The 14,827-nt window shown below is 37.4% G+C and overlaps 1 protein-coding gene across 1 annotated transcript in view; it reads right to left on the reverse strand.

Moving 5' to 3' along the window:
• Positions 1 to 14,827, reverse strand: part of LOC124805082 (nuclear cap-binding protein subunit 1) — a 174,774-nt gene that overhangs the window by 68,501 nt on the left and 91,446 nt on the right. Inside the window, exons 10-11 of the mRNA XM_047265516.1 lie at positions 11,304 to 11,441; positions 3,036 to 3,139 (exon numbers count right to left, since the gene is read on the reverse strand). Of these exons, the coding sequence (XP_047121472.1) occupies positions 3,036 to 3,139; positions 11,304 to 11,441 (242 nt within the window). The remainder of the gene's footprint in view (positions 1 to 3,035; positions 3,140 to 11,303; positions 11,442 to 14,827) is intronic.

Here is a 14,827-nt window from a genome sequence, read left to right on the forward strand (position 1 = left end):
TGACTAAGATATTGAGCTGACACAAATCATTCTTACAAAATTTTGTAAATGCTTTTTGTTTAACACTCCATAGGAAGCAAGCTACAGTTACACCCACCAAGCCATTACAGCTAAACTGAAAAATAGAGGAAGAAATTGTACTAATCACACATTGCAACTGCTAAGAGAGATTTTTTAAAATGGCTAGTGAGTGGCAGGTAAGTAACCAGATTGTTAGCACATAATATGACTTTCTCACATGAAATTTTCAGTACGTGCAAAAGAGTTTGTTTGATATCAAGAGGCAACGTCGAATGTTTCTCATTCTAACACTGTATTCACCAACAATGTGAAGAAACAGGAAGTAGGAAGGGGAGTGTGGGGGGGGGGGGGGGGGGGGGGATGTGAGAAATGGATAAAATTGTGAACTGGAAATTTTTGATATGCGATTTTTCTGATTAATTTCATCACAGAAGCAACATTAGTTGGAGATAAAGAGTAGTCAATTTGAGTAGGACTTACTAAAAGGGCCAGTCACTTTTGATTATGACAAACTGATCAGTTCTCCATGCCAACAAAAAGGTTGAGAATGGAGAAAATGTGGTTCTGAGAACTTGCACCGTGTGTCTTCTCTTGGAAAGGGAATGGAGAACTTTTCAGGGATGTGGAAGGTGTATACCAAATAGATATACTTTTACCAACAAGTAGGACATGTGTACCTACAATCTCTATGGGGGACAGATAGATCTCTTGTGCGCCCCCCCTCCCCCCCACCCCACACACACACACACACACACACACACACACACACACACACACACACACACACACACACACACACACACCGATAAAAACATAGGCAGAGGAAAAGCAGATGATAATATGACACCACACACTATCAGCAAAGACTTACATCTAATGAGAGTTTTCAAAAGGCCACCCACAAAACAAATTATATAGGAAAAATTGAACCGTTACAATCGAGAAACTTCCAGTGTGTTTGTGTGGAAAATGAAGTTAACATTGCATCTCCTTTTTGTATTTCTACTGTGTGTCACTTAATGTTAGCCTGAAGTTCACAAACGAGTGGCGTGATACTGGACTGGCACTCAGGAGTAGGAAGGCTCTAATCCTCAGCCAGTCATCTATATCTAGCGAATGTTGTGATAAAGGCAAATTTGTGCCACATTAGGACTTGAACCTGAATTTCCTACTTTTCACAGGGAGTCATCCTAACCATTAGATGCTGTACAAACAATGCAACCAGAGGTTGTCTCATTATACTGCAGATTCAACATTTCTGAAAAGTCAGCAGAAATATCAATCCACGTCTAGGTTTCCTGCAGTTTCCCTAAAGCAGTTAAGGCAAATGTCATATGGTTACTTTGAAAAGAACAGTCTCTTCCTTATTTTTGTCCTATCTGAACAATGTTCAGTCTCTAATGAGCTCACCTCATCTTTGACAGTAATTAAACTCCAACCTTCCTTCTTTCTTTCTTTAAGTTCAAAGATATCTGTTCCAGAAATATGTTTGTTACAAGTAATAAGGATGGACAACACAGATCCGACTTAATATTATTGGAAAACAGCTTCAATACAACTTCAATCAAGATGTTCTAAAGATCAGACAGTTCACACACTCAAGATATTCTTTCGTTTTGCATAATAACTGTCGAATGCTTCTGCTAAGAGACAATGTTCAGTCTCTAATGAGCTCACCTCATCTTTGACAGTAATTAAACTCCAACCTTCCTTCTTTCTTTCTTTAAGTTCAAAGATATCTGTTCCAGAAATATGTTTGTTACAAGTAATAAGGATGGACAACACAGATCCGACTTAATATTATTGGAAAACAGCTTCAATACAACTTCAATCAAGATGTTCTAAAGATCAGACAGTTCACACACTCAAGATATTCTTTCGTTTTGCATAATAACTGTCGAATGCTTCTGCTAAGGTGAGCATCGAGCTAAGAGAAGGCCATTCTGAGAAATAAAATGGATTTTAGTTAGAAATAAAATTAATTCAAACTCAATCTTTCAATAATCTTCCAAGCATTGCAATGACTTAATTTACGAAAACAACACACTTCATAAATGTTCTACAATGACAAACATTGTTTGTACTGCGTAAAATATACATAGCAAATGATGATATACAATCTGCTTGCCACATCTTTGAAAGCACTGTTACTGTACTATTTAGTGTCTTTAATCAACACAAATCATTCTTGCAGGTATATATATTTTTGTGCACAAACAAGTACCTTTTTAAATGTGTGCTTCTACTCAGTTATGCGCAGTATAAAACTAAGCAGCATCTCACATAAATCACAGAAAAAAATCAGTGAAACAGAGTATGGAACAGCTCTTCACAAACAGTCAAAATTTGCACATGTCAATACCTTCAGTACACCTGCCAGTAACTCACAGTGATAAATATGTCAGAGACAGTGATGGGATGATAAAGGGCAAATTCACACATGTAGCAGGAATGAAGCGAGAAGGTTTAACACCCCACTGACAACAAGGTTATTAGAGATGATGTAGAAGCTCAGACTGGATTGGGAAGTAATTAAAATTGTTGTAGCTTAATCAAAGGAATGCTCACAAAATTCATCTAAAGTGATTCAGAAAAATCATAGCAAACATAAATATGGATATCCAGATGAGGGATTGATCCCCATTAATCCCAAACATGATTCGCAAATTACAGTCCTAGTGATGATACTGGGCAACTGTTACCAGTGAAAGTGGAAGTACATCATAACTTATATAGAAGTTGAATAAGCTGCCTGACCAGAAATAAGTTTGACTCCTTACAAGGGACACAAAAACTTGTATCACAGGTGTAATATTCTTTAAGGCATCATTAAATAGTTAACTTTTTTCTCGGAAAAGGAACATAAAATGTCATAGAGTTCTGTAGTTGCTCCTTACAGTAACAAAAATATACAAATAAACATGTAAAAGGAATTCATGTGCATTAACAATATCAATGATAGATGAAAACATTCACTCAAAATCTGCTCTGCAAGTATAGCTGAAGCAAGTTACCTGCTCCATCCATTGTGTACTTGAATCTCGGCTCTGGTTTGGCAGGTATGAGAGGTTCAAACTGGGGTGGCATCATATCCACAATTCTCTGGTGATATGACAACCTGAAAGTCAAAACCTAGGCTAAATATGTAAGGGAACTGGTGCGAATTTCTTCCACAATTATAATGGTACTTAAAAAAAGAGTTGCTCTTGCAGCTTTAACATATAGTGTCTTAGAACTAGATATTAATGTTGAGAATACAGAAAAATGGCCAGTGCCTTATCCATGTGCGGATTTCTCTTTAACTACGGCACAAGAACAATTTTTGAGTACTCTTCCATGACAGCTGAAGGAAATATTCAAATGGTTACAGAAACATTTCTTAAATATAAATGAGAAAACATATACTGCATAGCATAAGTGGAGATAAAATGTCACAGTTATTTAGAGCCATAAATTGAGACTGTGGGGGAACGAATTTCTGAATCAGCTTCAACATTCATGGAGGGGGGAGAAATTAGAAATTATGTAATACTTATTTGCTAAAATCAACAAAGGAAAAACCAAAATCAAGCAGATATTGTGTTAAATAAAATCACAGCCACATGTAAGAGTCAGTGTGAGATGTGCAATACGATTTCGGCATGTCATACGTCTGCTGAAAAGTTGTTAGAAAAGGTGGAGGAGAGGGATCTATACACCCTACGCACGTTGATACCATCTCCAAATAAGTCAAAGTTATTGTATTTTTATGCCACAGTTTCCCATCAAATTCAATGTAATTCATACATTTTCCATAAGAGATGCCACATTTCTGATGGTTTGAAACTGGTTCGTGTATTATCTGGAAAAGGTGATACGATAGCTTTTGTCAATGGCTGGCAAGTTCCCTTCCATTAGTCTAAGTTTAGCCCAACATAACACACTGTTAACAAACATAATGTGAACAGGCAAAAAATAATTCTACACACAGTTCACTTATTTTTTAAAAGAAATCTTGCTGTACATCATAAGATGCACATAAATACATTTTATTACCAGATTGGTATTCAGGCATACAGCCCACCATCAGTGGCACATCTACATTGTGTATGTCTATATCAAATGACGAAATCAAACACTGGAACATCCAGGATGGAATAATGACAATATTATGAAAAGGACCAGGGTTTCTGTGTGCAGTCTGGCTTCAGTGGCCAGAGGCACTAGTCGTGTGTGTGTGTGTGTGTGTGTGTGTGTGTGTGTGTGTGTGTGTGTGTGTGTTTTTCTACTTTAGACGATGCCTTTAGACTGAAAGCTCTAACGTATAGTAGTCCTTCTGTTGCACCTGTCTGTGACTCAATGTCTCCTCTATATGAAGAGTAGTGTTCTATTCTTTTCATAAATTGTCGTTATACTATACGTATCAAGTGGAAATATTTATGATATTAAAACTGATGTAGACTTGGTGGTACAAGGTGGTTGTGTGTATATGTTATAGTTGTCAAATGATAAACAGCCACATTTCTCTATCATATTGGATACTACTGCCACAAAATGAAAACATGCAGCTCATGGTATACAAGGTGTCCTTTATGTATATGGCCTACAAAATTTTCACAATATTGGTGATTGTCAGCACTAGTGGTACTAATTGTTCTGACTTGTAAGAACATGTATAACAAGAAAACACCATGATGAATTTCCATGTTACAATACACAAGTCTGGTTATGAGGAGTTCATGGGACTTTCCCATTATCGAAACAAGCTTTTCAAACTCTGCTTTCAGTTTTGCTTTTGACATATGTTGCCAACTGAACAGAAATTGAAGAAAAAGAACCCAACTTCTGGAATAAACAAGAAAAAAATATTATTATGGACTGAAGGCAATTCATGGAGGTATGTTACGTCTTTGCAGCTACAGAAAAGGCAGTTTGTTTTTGACATATGTGTTTCGCTTCTTTTATTTATAAAGCATCTTTGGTGATGATTTCCAATGTTGTTAGCAAAATGTGTGTGGGCCTGGAGATGTATTTACTGTGTCCCCAAACTCCAGCAGGCTGATTTTATGCAGTTTTTAATCCATATTTATTACAACACTTCAGTTGCACTTTTCACTGTGTATTGAATGTGTGTGTATTTATATATTGTAAACACATACCTCCATGAATTTAAAGCAACTAAGAAATGACAGAAAAGATGAAGAAGAAGAAGAAGAAGAAGAAGAAATGACAACATAAAAAAACACAAAGTACTTTGAAACAAGATGAATTAAAAATAGCCAAATTTGAGCAGGCATACACAGAACAGAAAATCCAGATAAAAAGGGGACAGAACAAAATGAGAACATGTCAATAAATATGGATTTAAAAAAGAAAGAAAAGTTGCAGCTAGCAAGATTACAACCAGTAACTTCAGAATTACAAAACTTTTACAGTATGCATTCAGCTACTGAAATGTTTCGTCCTCAGCAGCACCCAGAAACCCTCCAATCATCAAATGCAATTTTTTGGGTTTTTTGAGAATTGTGTCACTGCTTTAGAGAACTAATCTCTATGCAGTAATCATCAAATCCTTATCTGCAAGGTCCCTCCGTTAAGAGCTAGATAGTCCAGGTTAAAAATTTTCCTTCTGCCCATACTGTCCTACAGTCTGGAGAGCTGCAATGTAGTAAAAGACATGTAAGTCCACTGCACGCTTGTGAAGGAGAGAAAAGACTACAAATGAGCATAAATGGAGATAACTTAAAGTTGAAGTGGCCATGGAGAAAGGTGTGAGTGCAGTAAGACTGAAGTGGTTTGGTCATGTGAAACGTGTGTAATCTGAGCGAACTGAGAACTGCTTGTCAGTACTTGGGGGAATGTGCTTGGATGTCCAAGAATAGGTGGCTAGACCAGATAAAGAAGACTTTGAAAGGAAATAAGAGACAAGTGATGCTGTGGTGAGGAGGGAAATCTGTCAAGACAGAAACGGATGGTAGTAAATTGTTCAGAAGCATCCTACTCATCTTGGGGGAAGGACCCTAATGTGGTGATGATGATGATGATGAGAAAGAGGAAAGAGAAATGAGAAGTGAAATGAATACTGCAATTAAGCACTAGGAGGAAAGTAGTAAATGAGATGAGGAAAAGCAGAGAGGGGGAGGGGGAGGGGAGGGAGAGGAGGAGGGAGAGGAGGTGGGAGAGAGGGGAAGAGGGGGGAGGAAGATTGTAAAGGGAGAGGAGGGGGAGAGGGGGGAGAGGAAAAATAATGAAGTCAATAAATTAATAATATACCAAAAAATAAATAATAAAATTAAAAACTGAAAGGACAGGTGAGATTTGTGTCAACAGAGGCAAGTCCAAGTGGGTTCAATTGGAGGGCAAGTACTCATCTCCAACATTCAGGGAAACTAGTACAAGTGGGAGGATCCACATAGCCTTTGTGTTGTAGCAGGCAATCAGGTCATTTGAATCCATGTGTATAGTATACTCAGCAAATGGGTACTGGGAAGAGACTTCTCAGTTTAGTGGGTGACATTCATATATAAAACACAACACAGTGCAATGAAAATTCCCTTGAGAAGAATGACTTTAATTAAGTTTTGCTGCTCTTGGATGTGATCCTTACATACTGAAGGCACACTAATTTCCTGGAACGTGGTAAGTGTTCTCATACTAACATCTCAAGTGTTGTAATCAGCTTTAATTTTAAGGAATAAAAGAGAAAAGCTTTGATTAAACTCAGCTGGCACAAACATTTGCATTTTATTTTCCTCTAAAAAATGTGCACAAGTAACTAATTTTTACAGTGATGTAAAGTTGAGAGGAGGAGTGACTTCACTCCAGATTCAAGTATTTTGTTTTCCTCCTAATGTGATATAGTTCTTCCTTGCAGAGTAAGTTGTTGGTTGAACATTTTTGCTCATGAAAGAACACATTACGCACACCTCTGATATACACTGCACAACACAATTAGAGGATCACTTTTTGAGAACACCAAAACTGTCTCCCATTCTGATGCAGAAGGTTGAAATTTAGCTCGGAGGTGTCACCAAACTTCCTCTGTAATGGTGCAAAAGCATGGTGCCCCACATCATCATCTTCACACTCAGTGGTGCTTCAAACAGCACGGTGTCGACACATGCAAAAAAAGTCCTGAGCTCAGAAGTTTGCGTGAGCTGTAGTGATGGTTGATGATGTCACAGGCATCAAATTTCACTACAATTCTGCCCCAAGCTACCATGGATATGACAAATGATGTCACACCTCATCCACATTTCACCCTCTTTTTGATGCCTCTGTGGTGGAAATCATAACTGCGATGCCTGAAATCATACGGGTTCCTTATGGATGGTCGACAAATATCTCGAACTCACCACCGCTCAGGATTGATACAAAAACGTTTTGGGAAGTGGTATAAAGGGCACCATGAAACTATCCCATCTTCAGTGACGTTCATTTCCACACATTTTGCAATCAGTAGCTGCAGTTTACTGTGCAATGTACAAGAGGATGACATTCTAAACAAATTTTACCACTGCTGACACCACAAGGATTATTTCACCCTTTTCTAAGGACACTGTGGGACTGCAACCCCATTGAGTGTGACCTAACCCCTTTGGAGTGTTGTGTGGCAACAAATAACAGCTAAAGATCCCTCTAAGATCCCCAGTTTGACAATACCGCCGGTGCACCTTTGCTGGGCTCTTTAAAAATATATCTGTACAGAGACATCTCTCTACCAGTCTCTACCTGCCAGACAGACAGGCAACCCTTTCGACACCCCTCTTATTCTGTATGCAACCAGCAGGTGCCAATTTGGAGCAGGTTGCTTGTTCCACCTGCTGGATGGGATCGGCGACTGAGTATCCCAGTACAGGGACATTTTTAAGGTGCCGAACAAAAGCACTCAAGTGGCCTTAGAGGGATCCCTCACTCATTCATTCACGAGTGTGTCAATGTCACATCACTCTGAACAAATTCTACAAGACACAGTTAAAAATGGAGGCATGAAGAAGCATAAACAGCCTTTTCTGCTTCAGATCACATTCATATTTCATCAAATGGTTTTGAACAGTCCCTAGTTATCCTGTATACCAAAGCAAAGCTTGCAGTCACGCAATACTTCAAAGGGGTGAGATCACATTCAATTAGGTTTCAGCCCCATGATGTCATTACATAAGGGTTGATCATACAGGATGTGTGAACAGTGGCAAAATTTGCCAATAATGTCTTCCTCTTGTATAGTGTACTGCAAACTGTTGTTTTTGTGTGCGAAATGTGTGAAAATGAATGTCCCTAGGGAAGGAGTGGTTTCACTGGCACCCTTTTATGCTGCATCCTGAGACCTTTTCATCTCAATTCTGAGCAGTGGTGTGTATGAAATGTTTTCCTCAGCCACCCATAAGAAACCTGCACAATGTCAATGTTGGGCACCACAGTCCTAACCTCCATCACACGTGTCGAACAAAGGAGTGGAATGTGGGTTAGACTGGGTGTGAGATGAGCTTCCCATCATGTGACACATCTACCATGGTGTTGGGCAGAATTGTAGTGAAATTTGGTGCCAATGCAACATCACTAACCCACCTTACAGCTCACACGAACTTCCAAGGTCTGTCTCCCCCCCCCCCCCCCCCCCCACTCCCCGTGTGTCGACACCTCACTCACTGATTGAAGCACCACCGAGCCTGAGGCTAACACCGCAGGGGGCCACAATTTTGCAGCTTTACATAGGAAGGTTGGAGGCACCTCAATGCCAAATTTCATACTCCTGTGTCCCAATGGGAAACAATTACATGGTTTCAGAAAGGGTGTTGCGCAGTGTATGTTTTCGTGACACCCCTCTCATCTGTTTTTACCTTACTGACTTTGCTTATTTATAGATGAACATGGCATCTGTTTTTCTGTTCAATGAGAAAAATTTACAACAGTTCAGTACGATTTTCAGTACAATGAAAAGCCAGCCACAGTTACAAATTTAACTTGTTTTATTTACTCAATGACTATTTCAGGCCAGGACCCATTTTCAAATCATCGTAACAGCTAGTCAGAATGGTATTTCTGAAAATGCAAAAACCATGTCAAAAATGTATACGTATTATGAAGTGGAAACGAACAGTTACAGTGCATACGGATAACTGTTTGTTTGCACTTGATAATACATATAGATTTTTTATGTGGTTTTTGGATTTTTCAGAAATACAATTTCGACCATCTGTTACAATGATTTGAAAATGGGTCTTCCTCCCAAAAAACCAGTCATCTAGTAAATAAAAAAAATTGAATTTTGCAACTTTGGCTCGTTGCTTATTGTCCTGATTAACAGAGGTTGCTGACCTACAATTATTCCAGCATGCTGGAAGTTTGCCAATATGGTTCTATCTGCATACTCATTGCTCACTGCCTCAATTGTTCGTAGAGGAGTTGATATGAGCTGTCACACATTTTCCTCACTTGGCAGTAACATCACAAAGAATAATATGCAGGAAAATCTACCATTTATTCAATTCCTGTAACATTATCAGTCAAAATAATGAAGAATTATAAGCTGCAAATTTCCAAAAGTGCTGACAATTCCAACAGCTTGCTCTAGAACATTCTGATCAACTTTGCTTGACGAGTGGCTTAAGCAGTCTTTACTTTTCTCCGCTGTAAAAACAAGTGCCTCCCAAAGTAGCAATGTTTGCAACATATACTTATCAATATAAAATATCTGTCATCAGTTTAGTTCAAATGTTAATGAAATAACTACACAATTTTTAAAAGATTTTACAACATATTTATGATCTATTATACAGCAAAACTAGACCAATATCCTATTGATGTAATCAGTTTCACTGAAAACAAATAACACAAATGTACAAAGCTATAAACAAGACAGTTTAAAAAATATGCAAGAGAGGGGACAGAAAGCTCTTATGGAAAACCACAGAAAAACACCGTACACCACATGGGGTACAAGTATGTTAACTGCCAGCCTACTATAATTTTTTATGTGATGTAGAACTGGTGGCTTCATTGTATCTGTAAATTATAAAACTGGGCTACTTACACAAAATATTTCAAGAACATAGAATATTCAATCAAAATACAAACAATTAATGATGAGTATTCACTTCAAAATTTTAGAAGAAGCATGAATAATAGCTGTCTATGAAATACATTCAGTTGTATTAAATAACAGATTAAAGATTATTACATAAGTGTTACTTCTACAAGAAGAAAGTGCCTCCATAAGAGGAAGGTCATGAAGCAATAAATATTTACTGTGCATCACATTATATAGAATGAACAGAATTTAATTTACCAATCTACCTGGTTTTCATAGATTTTGAAAAAGCGTTTGAGAGTGTGAAAATAGAGCCTTTGGGAATTATGGAAAAAACTCGATACCCAAATTACTTAATACACTGCATTAACAGTCTGTGTAATGGAACTTATATTACACTTGACATCCCCAAATACAAAGGAGAGAAGCTTCTAATAAACTAAGGTGTGAGACATGGGTGTACTTTATCACCTACTCTTTTTAATATTTGTACAGGTGATGCCACTCAAACATGGACAGGCAGAGAGCCAGAAGGATTCACACAAACAAGAATAAATATATTTACATATTATTACATGCTGATGTCACACCCTATCAATGGTTAATTTCAAACTACAAAAATCAATTCAACTTTTAAACTTACTTGGAAAGAATTATGATTTGAGGATAGCTACAAATAAAACTAAGACAATGGAAATCCATGGGAAAAAAACAGTGTGATGCAAAATTGTAATAGTACATCAGATTTTGGAACAAATTCAGCATTCAATTACCTAGGGAGATATATTACTTTTGATTAAGCAGAATATTGAAAAATACATGAAGAAACACAAAAATGATATGCTGTTGGGTTATAGATGTACCTGTTCTACTGGCTGGCAGTGATCTCAGGGTTGTTAGGGAAAAAAAAGAATAAAATATCTAACCATGTTGAGGTAGCTGAAATGGAAAGCTTACTACCAGGATACGACTGCTAATAAAAACACCAGAGAAGAACTCAATATGTTTGCAATAAATGACAAAATGGACAAACACAAACAAAACTGGAAGGAATATCTGGAATGAATGGAAGAAACAAGGGTTCCAAACCTGCCCTTACAATACAAACACAAAGGAAAAATGAACATAGGATGGCCAGTTGGAACTGAGCCCAGAACAGGTTGGTAGGTCTAATCTGTAAAAGGCAGAAGAAGGAGGAAGACAGAGAAGAGTCATTAAAAATAGTAACTTAGCATGTAGCCTCATAATGTAGTACATAGGTGTAATTACTGACCTGAGACACTTCAGCAGAACTTCACGAATAAATTTGGGTCGTGGATGTTCTGGATCAAGCTGAAGACAAGAATCCCAGTCTTCCCAACTCCATCGGAACTGGAAATTACTCAAGTGATATGCAAACCAGTTAACAAACCTGCAAACAGTGGAAATGAGTAGAGGAATGTAAATTGTTTGTTGCATGGCCATCCTCTGCAGCAAGCAAAGAAATATTTGTTTTGTAAATAAAAGCCACCTTTTCTTGCTGCACTGTATTTTATTTTTCGCAGCTGTATTTACCCTTTTTTTACTTTAAGATATCTTCAGTAGGATCTAGAGTAACAGTTTTGTTTTGATATGTATTATTTGTAGATTAGAAAATGGTTCATGACTTGTATTTTACGTAAATAAGTAATTACTTGCAGTTCTTTGCAGGTGCCAACCAAAAACACAAAGAATTGTAATTAATAACTTTTTTAGATATAAAATGAGTTGTTAAATGTTTTATAATCTATAACTAAAAGATATTAAACCAAAACTGTATTATTCTAGATCCCACTGAAGATGCCTTAAAGTAAAAAAAAAAAAGGCAAAATGCATCTGGAAGAAAGGCAGTTTTTATTTATGAAAAATCTGAATAGATAGAATGATACAACCTTATAATGAAACTTTTAATAGTAATCTGTCTGTACGAGGAGTATGTTCAACTTAGCAATCCCCCCCTCTACAACCTTTGAGAGTAGTAGTCTCTAGGTTATTGTAACACTGCATCCTACATAAGCGGCAGAAGCAACCAAGAGTGTACAACTGCTTCAGTCAACGAAACACAACCACAAGCATAGTTACAGAGGTTTCCCAGGTGAGCGACGGCCGTGGTGCTGCTTGTACTCTGCTACAACTTGGGAAGTGTGAATTCAAATGTAGCTGAATCTTGTTACTGCACTCCACCTGACAGTGAAAGCAAACAGATATGGTCTGCTCCACAAAGTGCCAGAGCGGATGCACTATCTGCTATGAAATACTTATTATCTGATTTTAAGAAAATTTATTAGGGTTAAAAAATCGATTATATTTTTGCTCAATAAATGACTGAATTCCTTTTTGTTATTTGTCATAGTTACTATGCTGCACAAATCTGATTAAATGACTGCACATAACTTTTGAGTTTACAGAGGCAAATATGTAGTGCGCACATTTTGCATATAGTTCATTTTAGGTCATAAATACCTGTATATGAAATGCAGTCAAGATATTACAGTTGAGAACAGATTGGTATCTCTCTTAGTTATTGCGATTTTGGACTGTAAATGTGGCAAATGGGTCGCACGCAGCACACCCTGTGCATAACAAATTGTGTGGTCATAAAACTCGTCATATTTCATAAACAGTTCAGATATCAAAGCGAGGATTTCTGCACATGACAGCATGAAAAGAGGACATATTTGTTGTATGAATAAGTCTCGAAATGTTTTTGTTCAATTTTTGAGTGGAACGAAAGCAAGACTCCCTATAAACTATGCATAATGGGTATCTGTCAAATTTTTATAGCCAAAAGACGAGTGAGAAATAGGTAAAGGGGTATCAAAGTGACAGAGAGAGCTCTACCGTTTGGGAGGATGGGGCAGGAGGAAAGGGGGGCGGCAGGCAAAGGCCTTGAAAGTAAACAGGGTAATTAAGGAAACCTTAATTAGAGGTTTGACGGAAAATTGAAATATTTCATGAATAGTTGCTACCAGTTACGTAAATGAAGCGCTGAAAGTCCATCTCTTCAAGGCCTGGCTATTTTGCGCGCAAGATACACTGGTGTGATATTTAACTGTCAAAAAGGCTTCCTTCGAATCAAGTATTAAATTTATGACAATTCATAAATAGAAGATGCTACAAAGGTAAATGAGGTGTCACTAAGAGCATGCCTTGAAAATAAAAAAAATAAAAAGAAAGAAATCAGGCAAATATTTAGTGAAATGATCTGTCTAAAAGAAACAACAGAGATCAGAGAAACAATTGACATGCCTTTGAGTGATGCTCTAAATTACGAATAGCAAAAATTTTGCTCTAATCTATTTCATACGTTTAGACAAATCATTTCACAAAATGTTTGACCTTTGTTTTCAGAAATGTTGTGTGTTTCATTAATGCAGACTATTTAGATTAATGGAAACACTTGGGATTCACAATGACTGCTAATGAATTACATTCCCCAACAATCAAATGTCAGTACAATTTCATGGCTGCTCAATGTGTTTTTTTTTTAAGAATTTACTGTGGGTGATGTAATGCGATAGGGGTGTCTACACTTAAAGATCAAGCACTTTGGGAAGACCTTAAAAATATACTTCAAGATGCAGCGTAAAGAGTATAGATAAAACTTAGTACACAGAACAGGTGATAGATTTGTAGTTGGGTCAGTCACAGTATAAGAAGTAGCCGGAGATAAACCCACGACCCCCGACGACCGAAATTACCAGCCAATGACGCTGCCGTTATGCAACCAACGCCTCATTCTGAAAGCTGCTGATTTTTCTGTATTTATAATAGTCAGTCACTCTTCTTCACTTACTGGCTGTTGGAAGTTCTTGATCACATAAGAAACACTTGTCTTTAACTCATTGATAAGATAGTGGAATGCATTTCTGCTCATTCACATATATTCGAAGAATCTGTCTGGTGGTCTTCGTAGTTGATGATATAAGTTATGAAATTCTCCATGAAGATTCCTCCATTTGCGAACTGGACACACACTGCTCCTTTATTGCCTTATTTACCCAAGTAAACCTAATTTTGTTACCTCACTCTCAAGCTACAACATTCCACGATTTACAGGCACCATTTTACAGAAACAGCCATCTTGTAGCAAGAGATCGTCACTCACATGCAGGACACCAGGGCATATTGCCTGATGCTGCTGCTCATAGCTGGAAGGCTGTGTATCCACATGTCACACTGTCAATCGCTTCTGCTGCGTATGTAGGGTGAGGCCTAAGTTTTCACAATCCCTACTCTTTGCAAACTAAAAATTACACACTGGACTAGTGTTTATTAGCCATCCATAGAGTCAATATTATGCCTTAACACACTACTCACAAGTTAGAGGAAGATTTTGATAGACCATTTTTAGCCATTTTCGACCACCGGGTAAGTGGATTCCTTAGAGACCAACAATTTGCATCTGTCAACCATTTTATTGTTGCAGAACAACACTGAAAATATCAGAAGTCAAGTACTTTCACAAAAAGTGAGAAGAAACTGCAGTTGATTCTGTTCCATTTGTTTCATGTTGTCTAATAGTTTTGTCACTTATCATCTGAGTTGGTAGTAAATTTATGCAGTCCATATAGTTTTAATTCCAAAGCTAATATTTCAGTGTCTTGAATTACATTATCAATGCTTTCATATCAAAAAAGGAATACCAAGCAAAAGGGCAAACTAGAAGTCATTAGCTGTCACTGATTACAAGAACAAAAATGTTACTGGAATATTAAAATCAAACTTCCCCATATTTTTTTTAATTTAATGTACAGTTTTCTTTACAACTAAGAGGCA

Source organism: Schistocerca piceifrons, chromosome 7 (assembly GCF_021461385.2).
Source record: "Schistocerca piceifrons isolate TAMUIC-IGC-003096 chromosome 7, iqSchPice1.1, whole genome shotgun sequence".
In the NCBI taxonomy this organism is placed as follows: domain Eukaryota; kingdom Metazoa; phylum Arthropoda; class Insecta; order Orthoptera; family Acrididae; genus Schistocerca; species Schistocerca piceifrons.